The 22,096-nt window shown below is 43.2% G+C and overlaps 1 protein-coding gene across 1 annotated transcript in view; it reads right to left on the bottom strand.

Annotated features, from left to right (window-relative positions):
• Nucleotides 1-17,638: 17,638 nt before the first annotated feature.
• Nucleotides 17,639-22,096, bottom strand: part of LOC311227727 (death-associated protein kinase 2) — a 62,530-nt gene continuing 58,072 nt past the window's right edge. The window contains exon 11 of the mRNA XM_084313498.1: nt 17,639-21,859. Within this exon, the coding sequence (XP_084169624.1) occupies nt 21,779-21,859 (81 nt within the window). The 3' untranslated portion in view covers nt 17,639-21,778. The remainder of the gene's footprint in view (nt 21,860-22,096) is intronic.

Below are 22,096 nucleotides of genomic sequence, written 5' to 3'. Positions count from 1 at the left end.
CATTAAACATTTATTTAGCCTAACTGACTTTTTAAGCTCATGGAATTCTTTGTTTGAGCCATTCAATTTTCATTAAATGTAGTGCTTACAGCTTGTTTACATTTCTCCAGACCTCTCTTGACAGAGCCTGAGGTGTGTCCATAGCAACTCCTCCCCATATCCCCATGCAAAGAGCAAACCCACACATCATAGCCAAAAGAAATTATGTCATTTGATGTCAAGCCATTGCTGTTGCTCAGTTGTTTATGTCCAAATAGTTTGCGCGCCGGTCTGACCACTTGTATCCACAATGTAGCCTAGACACAATACACACAATACACACACTTTGTTTTGGCAGGAAGAGCTGAGTCTCTGATATTTAAAAGCATAACCTCATTATGCTTGAAAATCTATGTTAAGGGCCATTCCTACCTCCTCCAGCCAAGTCTAGCAGCGCGGCTACATGATTCAATGCATGGCTAGTTTGGCTACTGTATATCTGTATGATCATGTTTGTCATAAATGTTTGATTGATTGATTGAAAAGTTTATTAACAGATTGCAGAATGGGTACAGTACAGTACAGCTCAATACATACAATTGTTAAGGGGATACAGACCAGAGAAAGACTTTCGTCTTGTTTACATCAGGGTCCCCCATTTTCAATTCATCATATGACACACACGACATACAGATAGACAGTACTGCTACATCTATACATTTATGACATACCAGATTTGCAAATACAGTACTGTTTGTGATACAAAAAGTGTCCAGAAAAAGAGTGTATATACATTTGACATAGAAACTGTACATTGGAGGAGGTTGGGTAGGTGGGGTGGGGTTGGGTGGGTCGGGCTGTACATTGGAGGTGGGGGGGGGGGTTGGGTAGGGGGGGGGGACGACGACCCTGTACACTGGAATACTGACAAAGCCATACTTGGTCTTTACTGTACAACTGGGTTAGGACATTTGTGGGCCAGTTTCGAATTGCAGTCTCCCGTAGGTGTTTTTTGAGAGTGTTTTTGAAAGTGGGTAGTGATTCACATTCCTTTAAAGCTGTGGGTAGGGCGTTCCACATTGATGTGGCATAATTGCGAAACGTGTTTAGTCCCTTGTTTGAGCCGAATCTGGGTTTAACATGATTTGTTGAGCTCCCTCTGGTGTTGTGATCGTGGTATTCACTGACCTTTGGGAAGTATTTTGACATGTACATGGGTACCTTGGTCGTGTAGTGTATCTTGTAGACCAGGCTCATTGCAAGTTGCTGTACTCTGTCGTATGTCATAAATGTCATTATGAGTTGAAAATGGGGGACCCTGATGTAAACAAGACGAAAGTGTTTCTCTGGTCTGCATCCCCTTAACAATTGTGTGTATTGAGCTGTACTGTATCGTACCCATTCTGCAAACTGTTAATAAAGTTTTCAATCAATCAATCAATCAGTCCACTGTAGAGGAACGTACCCGCGTAACGTGGTACCTTGTGGCTGCAGACGCTCCTCTACACCCGAAATGAATTGAAAGCAGCTGCACTGCTTGCTAGACTTGGCTGCTTTGGGTGAGAACGAACCATTACTGCCCCCCCCCCCCCCCCCCCCCCAAAGGCTGAAGTCTTATCTGAAACGCCGTTTTGTTTTGGTCTACATGTTGAACAAGATGTTCCCGTCAGATCCTCAGTAATGTCCACTCCCGACATAAACAACACATTTCCTAGTCACATACAGTATATGATTTATGAATTTGTTATTACGGTATTTGTTATGCATATAAATATGTGCCCTAGCTCTAGCTGTCATTTGCATCACCATGGTACCATGTTTGTACTTTCATAATTATAACACCGTGGCGGTGATACTGATGATAATATCGTGGTATTTCCATATTTTTGGTGACCACCGTCATACCGGGAGGCTCCGTCTCGGATCACTGATCTGTAATAAAACTCGAGTCTAGAGAGTCTGATATCTGTGATCTGGTCCGCCTGCTCTTCAAATGTTGTTCACTCGTCATTGTTTCGCCCAAACAGTCCGATCAAGTAACAGAACACTGTACTGTACATATCATCACCGCTCAGACGCTGTTAGAGGAGAATGAAGGAATCATAGGTTTGACAATAGAACTCACCTGACAAAACTTTTCGCCACTTGATTTCCAGTTATAGTGTCGGTCGCTTGAACCAAATCGATCAGGCCTCAGTCTCCTCGAGTTCGATCACAATATAGTAATTTAAATATACCAATCACACGTAGAGAGCGAATAGTCTATATATACTGTATAACAGTCGCAACTCTTGTCCAGTGTCTGACTCGTCGCACCTGCGGGACCTCCAGCTATGTGCCGTTCAGAGAGAGGCGGACTATACACCCCAGTAGTAAAACCATGTTCCACTCAACACGTCCAGGAACTTGTAGTAGGCAATTAGTAGCGGATTCTTTTGAACATGCATTAACCCAACTATGTAACTTACTGAGCCACGTATGAAATAATATCGATATCGATTTAATCATGTTGTGCTTTCTGCACAAGGCAATTTGTCCATTTTAAATGTTTGGACAAAATGACCATGTAGACCTAGCAAACATCCTGCCTTGGGTCCAATCGTTTTATTTCTCTCTCTCTCTCTCTCTCTCTCTCTCTCTCTCTCTCTCTCTTACACACATATATATATATATATATATATATATATATATATATATATATATATATATATATATATATATATATATATATATATATATATATATATATATATATATATATATATATATATATATATATATATATATATATATATATATATATATATATATATATATATATATATATATATGAGGGGGGGGGGGGGGCATTTGCCACGCATGAACAAATTCGATTGCCTATTTGGTCCAATCATGGAATTAGTACTGTACTGCATCTGCATGGCTTTGGTCAATACAACGTCGTCTCCAGAGCCCCCTAGTGGTGGGAAAAGTCCTGGGTGAGAAGTTCTGTCACTGCCCAATGGAGACCCTTTAGCTCGTGTGTTCTTCCAAGTGTGAGGGGTCGCAAATAACTCACTGTATCACAATATCAGTCAACTGGTGTATAGCTCAGGCCAGCCTCACCAGGAGGCAAAAGTGTTTATTTATAATCACTGTTAGCATCCAGACAGGATAATGCCCCAAGGTAAACATGCATATATTCATTATTTTAATTTTAGTGTTTGCTGAGCATGCATGATCTTTTGCAGAGATGAAACACGTGGGAACTGCAGTACAATCAGTCTTCTACCGTTGGCCACTGAGCAGAAACACTGGAGCAGTTGGGGGTGTGGAGTGTCTTGCTAAAGGACACTTCAACAGTAATCCTTTCCCCGAATGACATGTGATTCACACCAGCAACCTTCTGGTCACAAGTTTGCTCCTGCCCAAATGCATGAAATGCAATGCAAATACAAAATAAATGGTAGTGTGCGCCTCCAATTCCCAGTGGGGCCGCTAGGGGGCAGCCTTGCATTTTACGGGATGGAAGAATCAGTTGAACAAATCTGAGAACTAGTATGATTTATTTTGACCAATTATTCAGGCCGGCGACAAATTAATAGTTTAGGCATCTTGTCAAGGATTTACCTCAACAGCAGAACGTGTCCACAATTCTAAGTAAAGGACTTTCATTTAAAACAATTATCTAATTCCATGTGTTTAGACAAATAAATCCCATTCATCAATATTTCCGTATATGTAAAAAGTTAAAGATTGATTAAATTCTGGCCACAATTGTCTTAACAAAAAAAATATTCATGACATCCAATTCCACGGACTCATAGTAATTTAATATTAAGTGGAAATTAGTTTGATAGTAGGCCCCATACTCTGTAGGAGTACTAGTTGTTCTGTGTGCATTATAAGTATTGTCTTTGCCACCCTGGGTCTTTGTGTGTGTTGTAGACTAGTACCCCCTGGAGTCCTGGGCTATTTTCAATGTTTTGGCTACTTTCGATTTAAATTGTATAATTCACATTTAAAAATGTTTTACCATGGTATGTTTGGTATCCTTCTTTTCAGCAGTCTCACCTATATGACCTGACAGTTTTCATACTGTATATACTGTATAATGTACAACACAAAACACAAAAACAGTTTTAGAAAATGTTTTTATTTTTATTTTTTTACTAAACAAATCCAAACATGGTCAATGAAGCATATAAAACAGAGATAATGCACCCTCGGGTAGCATATACATAAACAAAAGAGAACTATTATTTTCTCCACACAGAGAATTCTCACCACCATGCTTTTTTACAGGGGAAAAAAGTAAGTAAAAAAGTAAGTAAAAAAGTAAGTAAGCGTAAGTAAATTGGAATGTGTGGTGTGTGTGTGTGTGTGTGTGTGTGTGTGTGTGTGTGTGTGTGTGTGTGTGTGTGTGTGTGTGTGTGTGTGTGTGTGCGTGTGTGTGTGTGTGTGTGAGAGAGAGAGAAACTCAACTGTGCCACTCTGCAAAACAGATGACACAGAGGGCTACGTCACAGCACTTGCATTTCCATGCAGTCAGGCTCCTTTTCCCCCCTAGGTTACACTGTTGGCCTAAGGCCATGTGTGGCTTTCTGTCTGGGGTCCTCTGTGGGCACGGCGATGGGAACAGGGATATGGAGCGTAACAGTAAGAAGCATTTTGTATAAAAGTATTCTGTACTTCTGTATGACAACTATTAAAGAAACTTGAATGTTCTGTTTTCCTGTCGACAGGAACTCCTGGGATGTCCACTCCACACAGCTGGCCTACCATCTCAGCCAGGAAGTCCTTGTGATACATGTGCTCTTCCTGCTTTGCCTCACTCCTCTCACAGTGCAGGATGTAGGCATTTGTGGTCGCGATGTCCACAAAGTGGAGGAACATGGTATGATACCAGCGGCGGGCGGAGTCGTACTGGAGCAGCTGGTCCGAGAGGTCGACTCCGCCCATGTGCTTATTATAAGCAATGATGGGGGTGGGGCACGGAATCGCCTTCACCGTCCAGCGCCCATCGTCTTCCTTCACTCTCCTCTGGACCGTGTCACCAGGAGTGACTGCTGGGTGGATGGTGGAGCACACCAACACCTCCTGTGTGTCCATCCACTTTATGAAGACCAGGGACTCCTCTCTGATCCATCGAATCGAGCCTCTCTCCGACTTCTTGGTGAGGCCATTTTCTCTCCCCCTGGGACACCCTTTTCTGTTCTCCCTGTAGGTACCACAGGCTCCGAACTTCATGCCCATCAATTCCTGGAACAGCTTGGGACTGGTGTAGAAATTATCTACGTAAATGTGATATCCAGTACCAAGATATGATGGCTGAATCAAATCAATAACCGCATCATAGGACAGCCCGTTTTCGCTTGTTTGCTTGTGCGATTTGCCAATGTACACGTTAAAATTAAGTGTGTAGCCGTTATCGGAGTCGGCCAGCACAAACAGCTTTTTCCCCAATCGTGTCGGCTTGTCATCATTGGTTTTCGCCTTCTTGTCCACTATCCTCTCGTCCACCGACAGGGCCTTCTTCGGGTGATAATGTGCCTTGCAGGCATCACGGATGTCATGAATGAGCGGCTTTACACGGAACAGCTCGTCATATTCCGGTGTTCCCTTCCTGGCGGCGTGAATACTTTGGGCAACCAACATGTCCTTCCGCGTTTCTCTGATTGGCCAGCGATCGGCCAGCCCTCTACGCTCGTTTTCCCCCTACGCCGGTAACGCGTGCATGCGCATTTTCTTTTTGACGGCACTCAAACGCCAAGCGAGGCTAATCGCGGAAATGTAATGCTATGTTCGAATCCGTAGAATACATATTTATCAAAACAACTACCAGATTCACTCATAACGTTATTTCGCGTAACAACACAGCCCAGCTGTCAGAAACTGTACATTGTAACGTTATATAACATAACGTTATATAATGTTATTTCGCGTTTTATTCATAATGTTATTTCGCGTGACAACACAGCCCAGCTGTCAGAAACTGTACATTGAGGGGGTTTGAATCACTGTACATTGAGGGGGTTTGAATCACTGTTTACACTCCCCACTTACTGTACCATGTTCTACATATAGAACCTCATCTCATGCACCGGTTTGAATCAAAGCCCTATCGAACGTACTCAAGCTTTACTGTCTTTAACTATAAATGTTTACACTCCAGATTCAGATTCAGATTCCTTTATTTAGCCATTTGTGTAAAACACATTGGTAATTGTTGCAGCAATACAGTGTATGCATTTCCTTTCTTTTTTCACAGAAAACAACACCAACACAGACAAGAAACGAAACAGTGCAGTGGGGGATTAATCAATAAATACATATATATATAAAGTGAAGAGTGCAGGGATCCAGTACGGACTAGTGCAGTGCAGTCAGTGTCATTGTGCCAGTGTCACTTGGGGGCAGAGGGGGGGGTACCGAGGGGGGGGGACCTGAGGCATTGATCAGCCTGGCGGCTGAGGGGAAGAAGCTCAGTCTGTGTCGAGCTTTCACAGCCTTTGGGATCCTCAGCCTTCTCCCAGAGGGGAGCAGGGTGAAGAGGCTGTGACCGGGGTGGGATGGGTCGGCCATGATCTTCCTCGCCCTCTTCAGCGCCCTGGAGTCATGCAGGGACCTGAGGGAGGGCAGGGGACAGCCGATCACCCTCTCCGCGGAGCGAATCACCCGCTGCAGCTTGGCAAGATATTTTGCCGCTGCAGCGGGGAACCAGGAGATGATGGAGTGGGTGAGGATGGACTCAATGATGGCCATGTAGAATTGGGCCATCATGGTCCTCGGCAGTTTATATTTCTTCAACTGCCGGAGGAAGAACATCCTCCCCTGGGCCTTCTTGAGCAGGCCCGTGATGTTGAGCTCCCACTTCAAATCCCGGGAGATGGTCATGCCGAGGAATGGGAGGGGGCAGGGCTGCTTTCTTCCTGAAGTCCACTACCATCTCCACTGTCTTTTGAGCATTGAGCTCCAGGTTGTTGCAGCTGCACCAGCTCTGCAGCCTCTTGATCTCCCTCCTATAGGCCGACTCGTCCCCCCTGGAGATGAGACCCACCAGGGTGGTGTCGTCAGCGAATTTCAGGAGTTTGACCGAGGGGTGTAGAGAGGCACAGCTGTTGGTGTACAGGGAGAACAGTAGTGGGGAAAGAACGCAGCCCTGCGGGGAACCGGTGCTGGTGGACCTAGAGCTGGAAATGCTCTTCCCCAGCCTCACCCGCTGAGACCTGTTGGACAGGAAGTCGGTAATCCACCTGCGAGTGGAGGCCGGCACCTGCAGCAGGGATAGCTGGTGCTCCAGGATGGGTGGAAGGATGGTGTTGAAGGCCGAGCTGAAGTCCACATACAGGATCCTGACATAGTTGCCCGCGTAGTCCAGATGTTCCAGCGTGTAGTGCAGAGCCATGTTCACAGCATCCTCTGTGGATCTGTTGGCTCTGTACGCGAACTGCAGCGGGTCCAGCACAGGATCTGTGATGAGCTTCAGGTGGGCCAGGACAAAGCGCTCCAGGACCTTCATGACCACAGAGGTCAGGGCGCCAGGTCTGTAGTCATTAAGGCCCGTGACCTTGGCCTTCTTGGGGACGGGGATGATGGTTGAGGCCTTGAAGCATGCTGGGACGTGACACAGCTCCAGCGATGCATTAAAAATGGTGGTAAACACCGGTGCAAGCTGGTCAGCACAGTGCTTCAGGGCAGAGGGGGAGACAGAGTCCGGGCCGGCCGCCTTCCGGGGATTCTGACTAGAAAACAGCCGTTTCACCTCTCTCACACTGACAGAGAGAGGGGGGGGGGCCCACTGGGGTGGGGGGATGGAGGTTGTGACCGAGTGGGTGAAGGAAGAGGGCGGGGGGGAACCTCTTTCTCAAACCTACAGTAAAATGTGTTTAGCTCGTTCGCCAGGGGGAGGTTATCAGGCGCCTGTGGTGACTTCGGCTTATAGTTTGTAATGGTCTTGAGGCCTTTCCAAACGGAGGAGGAATTCCCCTCAGAGAGCTGCTGCCGCAGTTTCTCTGAGAAGCGAAGTTTCGCCTCCCTCACCTCTTTGGCGAATTTGTACTTGGCCTGCCTGAACCGATGAGCATCACCACTGAGCCTGGCCACCTCCTTCTCCGACCTCAGCCGCCTGAGTTGGGCTGAAAACCAGGGTTTGTTGTTGTTGTAGATCTTCCTAGTGCGGAGGGGGACACACACCTCCTCGCCGAGGCTGATGAAGGATGTCACAGTGTCTGTGTAGTCATCCAGGTTGTTTCCAGCCTCAGGCCCCGCCCACTCAACAAAGTCCTGGTCACAGCCTGCCCTCTCCAGCCACTTACTGTACCATGTTCTACATATAGAACCTCATCTCATGCACCGGTTTGAATCAAAGCCCTATCGAACGCGTTATATGTTATTTCGCGTTTTATTCATAACGTTATTTCGCGTGACAACACAGCCCAGCTGTCAGAAACTGTACATTGAGGGGGTTTGAATCACTGTACATTGAGGGGGTTTGAATCACTGTTTACACTCCCCACTTACTGTACCATGTTCTACATATAGAACCTCATCTCATGCACCGGTTTGAATCAAAGCCCTATCGAACGTACTCAAGCTCTACTGTCTTTAACTTTAAATGTTTACACTCCCCACTTACTGTACCATGTTCTACATATAGGCGTTGGAGTATATAGTATATAGCGCAGCGTATATTGATGCAGGTAGGTATTATCTGATGCAGCTAGGTATTATCAATCACTGTACATTGAGGGGGTTTGAATCACTGTTTACACTCCCCACTTACTGTACCATGTTCTACATATAGGCGTTGGAGTATATAGTATATAGCGCGGCATATATATTGATGCAGGTAGGTATTATCTGATGCAGCTAGGTATTATCAATCACTGTACATTGAGGGGGTTTGAATCACTGTTTACACTCCCCACTTACTGTACCATGTTCTACATATAGGCGTTGGAGTATATAGTATATAGCGCGGCGTATATTGATGCAGGTAGGTATTATCTGATGCAGCTAGGTATTATCAATCACTGTACATTGAGGGGGTTTGAATCACTGTTTACACTCCCCACTTACTGTACCATGTTCTACATATAGAACCTCATCTCATGCACCGGTTTGAATCAAAGCCCTATCGAAAGTACTCAAGCTCTACTGTCTTTAACTATAAATGTTTACACTCCCCACTTACTGTACCATGTTCTACATATAGGCGTTGGAGTATATAGTATATAGCGTGGCGTATATTGATGCAGGTAGGTATTATCTGATGCAGCTAGGTATTATCATGCTATACCCGCTTATTATTATTAACCAGCGTTGCTAATATGGCGTGTTCTGTGATCAGTGATGCCACAGATTACTTGTGAAAGTAATCTGATTACTGATTACTGATTACTCCTTTAAAAAGTAATCTAAGTTACTTTACTGATTACTTGATTATCAGAGTAACTTAGTTACTTTGAAAGTAACTAGGTTACGAAGTCGTCGTCGTTCCCCCAACAGTTTTTTTTAAACGCTTTATTGAAAGTGCATAAATTGTTTTTAACTTGTTTCTCTGCACATAACGTAAATTGTTAAACTAGTGCTTCAGCTTCTGTACCATCAAGTATGGTAAAGCAACAGTCTATGATGCTCACAGCATTAGAGCAGCCAGCCAGTGGTTTTACAAAACCAGTGTATCACATCTAACAAATGCAGGCTGAACTATTCAATTATATCAACTGTAACTATTAAATTGTTTTTATAACTGTCTCTCTATAAACATACAATCAGTCTCTCTTTAACATGTAAATTAACTGTAAATCTGGCAAATAAGAGCTTTTGCTCTGCCACCATCAAATATACATTAATCAAAAGGGAAAGAAACAATCTCTCTCTTTTGATGTTTGGCTGGTGGACCTCCGAGTCCTCCTGTACCTAGTCGAAGCGTCGGCTAGTGTTGTGATTCCAGATGCTTTCAATGCAATTGGATGTGCTGTTTTTAGCGGTAGACAGTATTTTGTTTCCTCCGCATATGAATGTTTTTTTCACCCGGCTTAGCTGACACAAACGTGAAGTAGTGACTGAGGCTACGTTTAGACAAGCGTTTTGGGATGGAAGTCTGAACAGAAACCGCAAAAGTCGTCTTGCGGTTTCACTTTTAATTTTGCGTTTAGACAAGCGTTTTGGGGTGGAATTCTCCGTGCAGACGAGGCTGTAACGACGGAGCCCTGCTGTCACACGATTGGCGCATATGTCACATGACGTGCTGTGAAGACCCGCCCTACTCTGCCTCTGATTCGCAGACTGTGGATGGGGAATGTGATTGGACCAAAGCAGAGTGACTCACAGACAGAGGGTCCAGTCACGCCGCGGGACACATTCTTGTGTAACCCTTTCACTGCCACACAACGTCACTCCCAAATAAGAAAAACAGCTCAAAATGTATTTTTGACTGTCGAAAACGAAATAAAATACTGCATTCCGCCTGCATTATGAATTTATGATGAGATAGTAACGAAATAGTAACGCACAGCCACTTGGACAAGTAACTGCAATCAGATTACTGGCTTTTAAAGATTAACGCGTTAGATTACTATTTTCGGGGAAAAGTAATCAGATTACAATAACGCGTTACTTAGTAACGCGTTACTGGCATCACTGTCTGTGATGCCCATTTATTATTATTAACCAGGGGGATTATCGCGCCGCGTATTAACCTGGGGGAGCCTCATGCGCGGCGTAGCATGTAAACGAGTACCTGGGGGGAGCCTCATGCGCATGCGCGGCGTAGGGAACGAGCGTAGAGCGCTGGTATTCAGGAAGGAGGGCGCTGGCCAACGCTGGCCAATCAGAGAAACGCGGAAGGACATGTTGGTTGCCCAAAGTATTCACGCTTCCTGGCGTCAGTCCGGACATCCTCCTCGGGATCGCTCAGGTGGAGGTTCCACATGATGGACCTGAATCTGTCCAGGAACATGACCATCCCAGGGAATGGCACAGAGAGAATGTGTTGGACCTTCCAGTAGTCCTGGAGACATGGCAGTGGGACGAGCTCCGTATACAGTAGTAGACCGATGAACTTGGCCATTTCCTCAGCGTCGACATCCACCCACTTGTACTTTTTCCCCATTGCAATGTTTAGTGCAGCATGTTTATTCGTGTTGATACACAGGGTCTCCATGGTATCAATGGTGAAATAGAGCATGAAGAGCTCCTTTGGCGTGTATTCTGCGTGGGCGTCTAGCTGGGGTCCTGGTGGTCTGCAGGGCATGAACCTGCTGACTTGCGGGGCTGTATCAGGATCCCTTTCGGTCTTCCAGGGTGTTAGACCTTCTGCCTGGGTTGTCCTTGGTTGGACTGTAGCAGGCTGCTCATCATGTCTGCACATAAATGGCACACACATTGTACATATAATACATTGCTCATCTATCTCACACTACAACACTCTGCACACACACTGTATATACGATCTCAACATTCCATTCTGTATATATTGCGTACAGTCTGCAAACCGAGTAATAATAAAAAAGCAATAAACATCCATAAGTCTGTCTCACCTGTCTGGGTCATTTGACCTGTCAGGATGGAGGTAGGTGAGTTCCAGTTGTGGTACGCAATCAAGGAGACGGAGAGGGTGTACTCTTAAGTAGGTTCGATTTAATAGTAAAGAACACAAAGAGTAATACTAGGATACATTGCCGAGTAGCAGGAAAGAAAAAGGGAATATATAAATGAAGCTTAATGGTGGTCCAGAAACCGGAACCACCCACGTTATCTCCGAACGTTATAATGAAGACCTGATGAAGAGCAAACAAAAGATAGAAGGGTTAAGTAGCGACCACATTCCAACATTCCACACACACCCCTGTGACAGCCAATCAGGACCCATACACTAAGTGACAGCACTAAGTGACCAGGGAGACAGGTGACAGTAGCCAAGTGACAGATGACAGAATGGTGGGTGGTTCACAGACAGCAGTCAGCGAACCAGAACGTAACATTGACCTGGACCTGGCTTGGCCACCCCCCGCCCCCCTGCGTGTAGCTTTATGCCAAGCAAGCAGTGCAAAAATTTACCGTAGTGGCATGCAGTAATGCGCCTTTCATTTTCGCGGAAATAGGCTGTCTATTGCCATTCTCTTTGACAAACTCTAACCTTAACCAGCTCCTTAACAGCGCCTAAACTTAACCGTTCTAACCTTAACCAACTCCGAAACAATGCCTAACCTTAACCTTAACCATAGAAATTATATTGCCATTCTCTTTGACAAACTCTAACCTTAACCAGCTCCTTAACAGCGCCTAAACTTAACCGTTCTAACCTTAACCAACTCCGAAACAATGCCTAACCTTAATCGGCGAAAGAATACACGTTAAAAAAAAATCACGTTAAAAAATATTTTCGATGGGATTCGAACTCGCCAGAAAAACAAGCCATAGGATCCACAGCCATGTGTCCTAGCCAATTGAGCTATTTGTTGGATACTGAATAAGGGGCGGTGACTTATATATATTGAGCTCCGCTCGTGTCGCATGCGCGGGCACCTCGCGCGAGCACGCCGGCGCACGCACGCACCTGAGCGAGCACGCCGCCGCCGGTGCACGCACGGTAGCATTTGTCTGAAAAGAAGGGCGCTTTACCGCACTAGCGTGCGGTGACGAATGCGGAAGCATTTTTGCACTGCTTGCTTGGCATTAACGTACAGGCCGCCCCCCTCATTGTCCTCGTGCTGGTCGATGTCCCAGCCGCATGAATATTAAAGGCAACCAACTTGTGTTCAGCTTTTCGTTCAGCGTTTCTCTGATTGGCCACACGGCCACGTGACCGCCCTAGCACACGCCCTTATCCGCTGAGAGACGCGGCAGACGCGCAGAGAGTGAGCTGGGATCATTTGGTGGTCGAACCAGTTCAGACAGAGGTGTTTATTTATATTAATAAACATATCTACTAGAAACACTGGTGTTCTGTTGTGTGACTGTGCTAAACTCTTCCACCACATGACCGACATTTGACATACAGTACACCTCCTATCTATAACGCTGCCACCACCCACTTCAATGACAGAGCTCTCATATTTGCGAATGCATAAACTATATCTTAAATTGCGCCGCCGCCGGCTTGACGCAGCAGCGGCGCACGGAAGCCGGGGACAAACCACCGCGTCGCCCCGCTGGCGCTTCAGCAGCCTCCACGGGCGAAATAACATATAACGTTACAGCGTACAGTTCCACACTGATGTACAGTGACACCCAGCAGAGTTTCTAGTTACAGTAGTGACGCGTGAATCGATAGTCCTAACAGTGTTTATTATTAAGAGTCAGATAGTCCGCACAGTGTTTATAGTCCTAACAGTGTTTATTAGTAAGAGTCAGATAGTCCTAACAGTGTTTATTATTAAGAGTCAGATAGTCCTAACAGTGTTTATTATTAAGAGTCCTAACAGTGTTTATTATTAATTAACGTCATAAACCAACTACCAGATTTATTTTGCACCAGGGAACTTGAAGGTTCCTGCCGCTTGTGCTAGCGGCAAAAGGGGGCGGGCTAGCGGCGTGGGGTCGTGGCCAATCAGAGAAAAGCTGAACACAAGTTGGTTGCCCTTAATATTCACGCGTCCCAGCCCCAGGCAAATCATCGCTGTAGACAATGACATGTACAAATCCATTATTTTCAATGAACAGAGTTATAAACTAAACAAAAGCACGAAATGTCCATAATAAGTCTGTCTCACCTGTCTGGGTCATTTGACCTGGACCTGGCTTGGTTAGCCCGCTGTCCCCTCCTTGCAGGTCTCCCTGTAGCCCCAGGCTGCTCATCATGTCTGTAGTATCAGACGGTATAGATTATAGTATCAGATGGTATAGTATATATCACATACAGCACAGAGTACAGTACATACAGCACACAGTACAGTACATACAGCACAGAGTACAGTACATACAGCACAGTACACAGCACACAGTACAGTACTCTGCTGCATGTCTGTAGTATCAGACGGTATAGAGATCATAGTATCAGATGGTATAGTATATAGCACATACAGCACACAGTACAGTACATACAGCACACAGTACAGTACATACAGCACAGAGTGCAGTACAGCACACAGTACAGCCGTGTAACATTTTTGTTTAATATTTATAAAATTGGTAAACCTAGGTCTTTGTGGTCAGAACTACAACCCACCAATACTAGACATGGCTATGTCACCAGACACGCCGTGCGTCTTCATTTTACTCTACCTCTACCAAGTACAAATGCACATAAGAGAACCGTAATGTACTGTATAGAGCTGCTGCATACTGGAATTGTATACCTGTGATCTGTGAAGATAAAGATGATCAGCAACTAATTTACTTTTAAGAAAAAGTTGAAGGATGCTGTTATGAATGGTGAAATACAGTTGAGTTATTGATTTATGTAGTTAGTATTATTTGTTAGTTTAGTTAGTATTGTATTTGAGGTTGGAGCCTTTGTGTGTTTTTTTTGTGAGCTTTTGAAGATGTTGAGAATGTGCTTAGGCTAAGGTGTTTCTTATGTTTTTATAGTTTGTTTGTTACTGTAATGTAATGTACTGTAATGTTGTAGGTTGTGTGTTAGGACCCCAGGAAGAATCCATAAAGGGGATCCATAAATAAACAAAACATACAGCACAGAGTACAGTACACAGCACAGAGTACAGTACATACAGCACAGAGTACAGTACAGTACATACAGCACAGAGTACAGTACATACAGCAGAGTACAGTACATGAACAGCACAGAGTATAGTACAGTGCATACAGCACACAGTACATACAGCACATACAGCATATGACAATAACACATAAAAATACAGTTTACAAAGTCTGCAAACTGAGTAATGATACAAAAGCAAGCAACCCTTTTCTTTTGTATCATACCTGGTCCTGTTGTGGTCGTCAACAGAGAGAGAAGTGGTTTGGCCACCCCGACTGCACCCCATTTTCCTTGTGCTGGTCTGTGTCCCAGGCAAATCATCACTAGACAATGACATGTAAAAAAATACATTATTTTCAACTTTTATGAACAGAGTTATAAACTAAACAAAATCACTAAACGTCCGAAATAAGTGTCTTACCTCTCGTTGTCGAGGACAATGGATGGGTCCTCATCCTCAAATTCGTCCTCTGATTCTATGTCCGACTCAGACGACTCCGACTCCACTCCTATTAAATCTTCCAACAAACTGTACCACTGGGACAAAAACATCACACAGGGCTCACCTCGCCTCATATTCAAACGTAAAAGCGTCTCCAAAAAACTCCAAAAACTATTGTGCTGTTCAAAAGATACGTCTGCTTCTTACCATGAATTCTTCTGAACAGACCACGCTGAGAAAACCTATAAAATGGCCGACAATTCCCCGGCAAACCGGCAAACAAATGACGTCACTTGATCACAGGGGCGTGATGGGCGACTCCGACTGTTTTCAATATGAATTGAAAATGGGGGACCCTGATGTAAACAAGACAAACGTCTTTCTCTGGTCTGCATCCCCTTAACAATTGTATGTATTGAGCCGTACTGTATTGTACCCATTCTGCAATCTGTTAAATAAAGTTTTCATTCATTCATTCATTCCAACACGAACAAGTCTGTTGACTAGTTTGATTGATTGATTGAAAACTTTATTAACAGATTGCAGAATGGGTACAGTACAGTACAGCTCAATACATACAATTGTTAAGGGGATGCAGACCAGAGAAAGACTTTCGTCTTGTTTACATCAGGGTCCCCCATTTTCAATTCATCATAACATATGACACACACGACATACAGATAGACAGTACTGCTACATCTATACATTTATGACATACCAGATTTGCAAATACAGTACTGTTTGTGATACAAAAAGAGTCCAGAAAAGAGAGTATATACATTTGACGTAGAAACTGTACATTGGAGGAGGTTGGGTAGGTGGGGTGGGGTTGGGTGGGTGGGGGGCTGTACATTGGAGGTGGATGGGGGGGTTGGGTAGGAGGGGTGGGTGGGGAACACTGTACAACTGTACAAGCAAAACTGTACATTGGAATATTGACAAAACCATACTTGGTCCTTTACTGTACATTGGAGGGGGTTGGGTTAGGACATTTACAGGGGCCAGTTTCGAATTGCAGTCTCCCGTAGGTGTTCTTTGAGAGTGGTTTTGAAAGTGGGTAGTGATTCACATTCCTTTACAGCTTTGGGTAGGGCGTTCCACAGTAGCATGAAGCAGTTGTGTGCAGTCAGTTTCCAACATATGAACATAAGTCTGTAGACTAGTAGCTTAGCAGCGTGAAGCAGTTGTGTGCAGTCAGTTTCCAACATGAACATAAGACTTTTCACTTTAAAGGAAACATGCATTTCAACCACGTTCTACACAAGGCATTGCTATGAAAGGAATTCATTACTATTACATGATTTAGTTTTTGTCATTAATTTCATTTGGGAAAGATTCGTTATTCTCCACTATAAGCACACAGTTATTTTGGTAAGTTCATCACAAAATGAAAGGAAATAAAGACAAAACGTATCCAAAATATAATTTAATTCGTGCATCACTTAACAATGTCATCAAAATGACTGGATCAATGTGAGTTGACAGTTTAAAGCTGCAGCATGTAAAATTAAACATAGTAGGGCGGCCCCCTCTTGGTTAGTGTGGCATTTTAGTCAGATATGGTGACTTCCATGGGTTTTTGTGGTGTTTAAATGAGACCTATTGTGAAAATGGCCTTTTCATGTGTTTTGCATTGTTTTTACAAGATCCGCTCACGTGTAAATCTCCTCTTTTCTACCTAAAGTTGAGCCTAAAATATAAAACAATAAGATTGATATGCTATTGCTGGATCTGGAATCATATTTGATCTGCAGCGTCTAGTTTGAAAGTTGTATCTGAATTTAGTTTGACGGTACAGGATCACGCACCACTGCTAGATGTATGATAATAATCATATGTATACAATAAAAGCAGCTCGCTTTTCTTCACAAAAAACTTCCAAAGAAAGACATGTTTAGGGGACCTCAAATACCTATATTAACTTGTTGAAAAGGACTAAAATATGTCCCATTTAAAACACATTTTCAGATACAATGGAAGCCTATGGCAGTGGAGAATCGGTAGAAAATTACTTTTATATAAAAATTATAATTTCTCAGTAACTGTAAAAGATTATGAAAAAAATTAAGATTATAGGCCTATTTTGTATCAAAGTAAGAATGACTGGAACCCACATGTCAAAAAGACTTGAATGAATGGGGCGTGGACATGAAGCTTGTCAGGGGTGTAAAGTACTTGAGTAATTGTACTTCGTTACAATACTTAAGTACTGTTTTGGGGGATTTGTACTTTACTCAAGAATTATTAGGTTTGTATACTTGTAATTTTACTCAATTACATTTCAGATAAAAAAAAAAGTACAAAGTACAAATCTCGTAGATCCAACCATTTTAATTAGAATATTTGTTTCTCTGGCCGAACTAACGTGTGGCCGCACTTTATTTAAAAACAGCCAATCAAATTCACACGCCCATACCCATGCTGATTGGTCCTTGTGCAAGACTAGAAAGCGGCAATCTTTGATTAAACACCTGCTATCAGAAGAATAGTCAAAAAAGTTTTTACTTTTGAGTACATTTTAAAAGTAGAAACTTTTTTACTTTTACTCAAGTGTGTTTTTAGCCAGATACTCTGACTTTTACTTGAGTAAGATTTTGAGACAGTACCCATACTTTCACTTAAGTATAATTTCTGGGTACTTCTTACACCCCTGAAGCTTGTTCACATGCATTCTTTGGACAAAGCTAATGATTGTGCAACTTATGAGTAGCTAGGTTGTTTACAACACACATTTATCACTGTGCTACTGTGAAACTATGACACGTTTATTTTTAGCATCATATAACAAAAGGTGACGTCGCGGTCAACAACAATACTTAGCAGAACATACAAAAACAAGCATCCTCCGAACGAGGATCATCTCTTGGAAACGTACAAGTGGCAGCTTTAAGTTGAAACGTCTGATCTCTTACATTTAACAATGAGATCATATAAAATGGACTGTAGATCATGCTGGAATTCAGTCGTACTAAATATAACATGCCACACAGTTTCACCACGAGGGAAATACATTATCTGCAGTATTTGGCTCATAACGGAAGCATAATTATGCTTCTAAAATGTGGAAGACTTGAGACATGTAATAATTCTGAGGAAAAATACTGTTGTTCCAAAGCTTTCTTTTCGACACTGGTGGTGTACTCACATTCGTTAAAGGGGAACTACACCCGTTCTAAGAAATTGTAGTCTATAGTCTATAACAGGAAAGATGTTCGTGAAACTCTTCCAAATCCAAAAACTAGACTGCTAAAACTTGTGATGTAATCAGGTATAAATTCTGGAGCTGCTCCATTGACAACTAGAAAGGCTTTGAGAGATGCCTACAACCTACCCATCTGGTTTAACGGCAGCTATGTAGGTTACACCTACTATGAACATTTCATTGTTAATAAACAACATTTATTAGGCTGCAGTATATTTCATTACTGCTATGAATGGAGACTCACTGCATGTCCCTGGAACCGCACACGTCTGACACCTGGGACATCTCTGTTTATGAAGCATATAGCGGCACACCTAATAATACTACAATTATACTTCCACAGCTGTGATTGGTATCTTAAATCGGCACTTGTAAAGCAAGTCATTTTTTCTTTTTCTTTTAAACTAAAAACATCTTCTGGTTTGGATTATCTCCTTCCCTGGAGACTGACCACATAGAATAGTGTAGTGAGAAAGTAACCAGCCATCTTTTTTTTGACATACTTCACCTATAAATACAACACTGCTTAGCTTACACAATATTGTTTTACGAGATTTTCGGGGAAATAATTATTGATTTTGTGAATAGATCCCTAGATGTATCAACGTATATGCATTTCATGTGGGCATTCCCTAGTTTATAACAAGATTTATTTAGCAAACAGTATAATATTCAACCTAATAACATAAGACTGTTTTGACAGCACAATGTTGATTTAATTATATAATTATATTTAATGCATAGCTATATCAACTACAATACGAGGTTCACTCGTAATCATTGGCGTGTTGTAAAGTATTGCCAGAGAGCTGATTACAAGAGTCAAGGTGAGGCTTTGTGTCGTAGCGCTCTCTTGTGTTTATGTTTACCCTCAATATTGATTTCAATGAACAATGGTGGAAATTAATTCAAATAAAATACTCGTCATTGACCCATCTGAAACATATTCGAGAATTCAGGTCCATGACCTGCTGTCAGTCTATGTGTGAAGCTTTATCCAAATTGTGTTAGAAGACAAACACAGACAGGAGTGATTGCAAAACCCCCTCACCATTGGAGGAATGTGCTGAGTATACAGGTACATTTTCTGTTTCAGAACTGAGAAAGCTACTGTAGAAAAAAGCTCATTTGGGTATAAAAAGGAAAACCAACATTCCCCCATTCACTGTCAATGGGGCAGCTCCAGAATGTATACCTGATGACATCACAGTCTTACGTCTCTGGTTTCTGGCCTTGAGAGTCGCTCATGTTCACAAACTGATTGAACTTTCCTCTGCCATGGAAATAACATTAAATGGAATTCTTAAAGCGACAATGTACATTTCTGGCACCTGCTGGCTGCAAGCAGTACTGTCTCTGTGTTTTCAATACATTCCCCATGGCCTGAATGCCTTCTACAACAGAACTGCGTTTCCGCGTCTCTGATTGGCCAGGTAATTTCTGGTCATGTGACATGTACGCCCAATCGTGGGACCGCAAGTTTCTACACTGGTTAAGCTTAGGCGCTCGTTCGAAGTTGGTTAAGGTTAGAGTTTGTCTTAGAGCATGACGATAGAACCAGGGGCGGATTTAGGATTGTAGGAGATCCGGGGCTTAGCCCAGATGGCCCCCTTTTTTTTTAATTTCTTTTTTGGGCAGACAAGGGGTGGTTTGGAGGGGCTCAGGCACGACCCCCCCCACGACAGATTTTATTTGAATTTAATGAACCTGTACGTGCAATTTCCTGCAATATAGAGCCTTCAATCTTGACCAATAAAGCTGCTCTTTTCACTATAAAACTCAGTTAACCATGGTTAGATTTATATATTGGGGGGGGATATATCATATTTTTCATATAATCAAAAAGTGGTGGAGCAAGATTATACCTTTGCTCCCCCAAGTTCAATAGTGGGAGAGCAGAGATGCTCCGAATGCTCTTATGGCCAGGCGTCTATGATTCACTGATACAAAGTAAAATAGTGCAGTGCAATAAAATAGTTAGTAAAATAGAATAAAATAATGCAATAGTGCATTGCAATAAAATAGTTATCATCGTATTTAATCGGGAGGCCGGTAAGGAGTGCATTACAGGAGTCGAGTTGGCTTGAGATAAAGGCATGGATCTGGTTTTCAGAGTCCTTTTGATTTATAAATGGCTGTACTTTAGGTGGAAGAATTAAGTTTTTGTCAACTTTTTGTTTGTGATTTAAAGCTTAGGTCTGAGTCTACCATAACACCAAGACTTAACTCACTCAAATACAGTTAGCAGCTGGATAGACCACAGATGGAAATTAGCTTCTGCTAAATCTGGTGCAAACATATTTTCATGTAACAATGATGAATTGTAATTTTTTTTTTTTTTTTTTTTTTTTTTTTTTAAATAGATTCGGGGCTTTTCAGAATACATCCGGGGCTTGAGCCCAGGTATCCACCCCCTAGCTCCGCCCCTGGATAGAACGCCTGCCCTGATTCCGACGGTTAAGCTTAGGCACTCTTTTGAAGTTGGTTATGGTTAGAGTTTGTCTTAGAGCATGGCGATAGAACGCCAGGTAGTTTGCAGGCTGTTAGACCCGGAAACAGGCGCAGAACTTGCTGTCCCACGATTGGCGCATATGTCACATGACCTGGCCAATCAGAGCGCAAAACTCGAACGCGGAAACGCAGTTCCGTCGTAGAAGGCATACACGCTTCCCCATGAGCCTCTTTGCTCTGTTGTCTGCGTCTGTTTTCTTCTTTCAGAGTGAATTCTTGGTTTCTTGGTGGTCGCAGAAGCTGCATATTTGTTTTCCATTGTTGCAAAAAAAAATATATATATATGGTGTTTTGTGTGGGAAGAACCTATTGTGTCTCGTTTGTTCAAGGCATACAATACTTCTGGTATCGTGAGAAGGCGCCTAAGGGTGTCTCACCAGACCATTTGAGGCTAGAGCAAAGGTGAGCGCTATGTTGCTATACTAAGACAAAAATGCACATTGTCACTTTAATTTGGGCGTTGTTCCTCTTTAAAATCCCAGTGTCAGTCATTCCGACCCAATCACAGGACTGTTTCACCCCCAGGCAATACCTTGACCTTTAAAACTGGTAACGAGCACCATAAAACCGCATGCAATAAAACCACAGTTAACACTGAGCTGAGGCTCTGGCAGGAACAACTCTGCTCCTCCAGAACCATCATTCATTAAGAAATGTTGGCTCAGGCAAATCCACACACGCATGCACATGCACACACATGCACGCTCCTGCACACACACAAACACACACACACACACACACACACACACGCACATACACATAAACACACTCTCATTACAAGTCACCATGACCAGTCCACACTTAGTAGTATGCCATGTCCCAGTCGGTCACTTTCAGAGACAGTTATTCTGTCAGGTGGGGTTGGAGAGACCGCTCTGAGGACCGGATGTTGTCATTGAGTGTCACTTTTAAATAAATGAGCACAGTTTCCTTCAGTGACGCCCATCGCTTGGGTTAAGCCGCTAAGGTTCAACACGCCGCACCCTGCTGGTCAGCTCTAGGAACTACTGCTGAGCCTTCGACGAATGAGAGAGGCCGGTTTGCTCTCTGTGTCTTCCTGGTCACTTTCACATTGTCTCTGAAGAAGAAAAAAGGAGAGAAAGAGATGGTGGGTTTTTAATCGTTGTTAGAATGTTCAGTTCTCAGAATAACACCATACACCTGAAAGAGCTTTAAAGTGCATCTGAAATATTGTTAAGTACATGTTTCATATCTTACACCTGAAAGAGTTTAGTACATGTTTCAGATCTTACACCTGAAAGAGTTTAGTACATGTTTCAGATCTTACACCTGAAAGAGTTTAGTACATGTTTCA

This window comes from Notolepis coatsorum (genome assembly GCF_963971535.1).
Source record: "Notolepis coatsorum genome assembly, chromosome: 4".
NCBI classification, from domain to species: Eukaryota; Metazoa; Chordata; class Actinopteri; order Aulopiformes; family Paralepididae; genus Notolepis; species Notolepis coatsorum.
The sequence above is the reverse complement of the archived record's forward strand: the minus strand, read 5'-3'. Positions and strand labels throughout refer to the sequence as shown.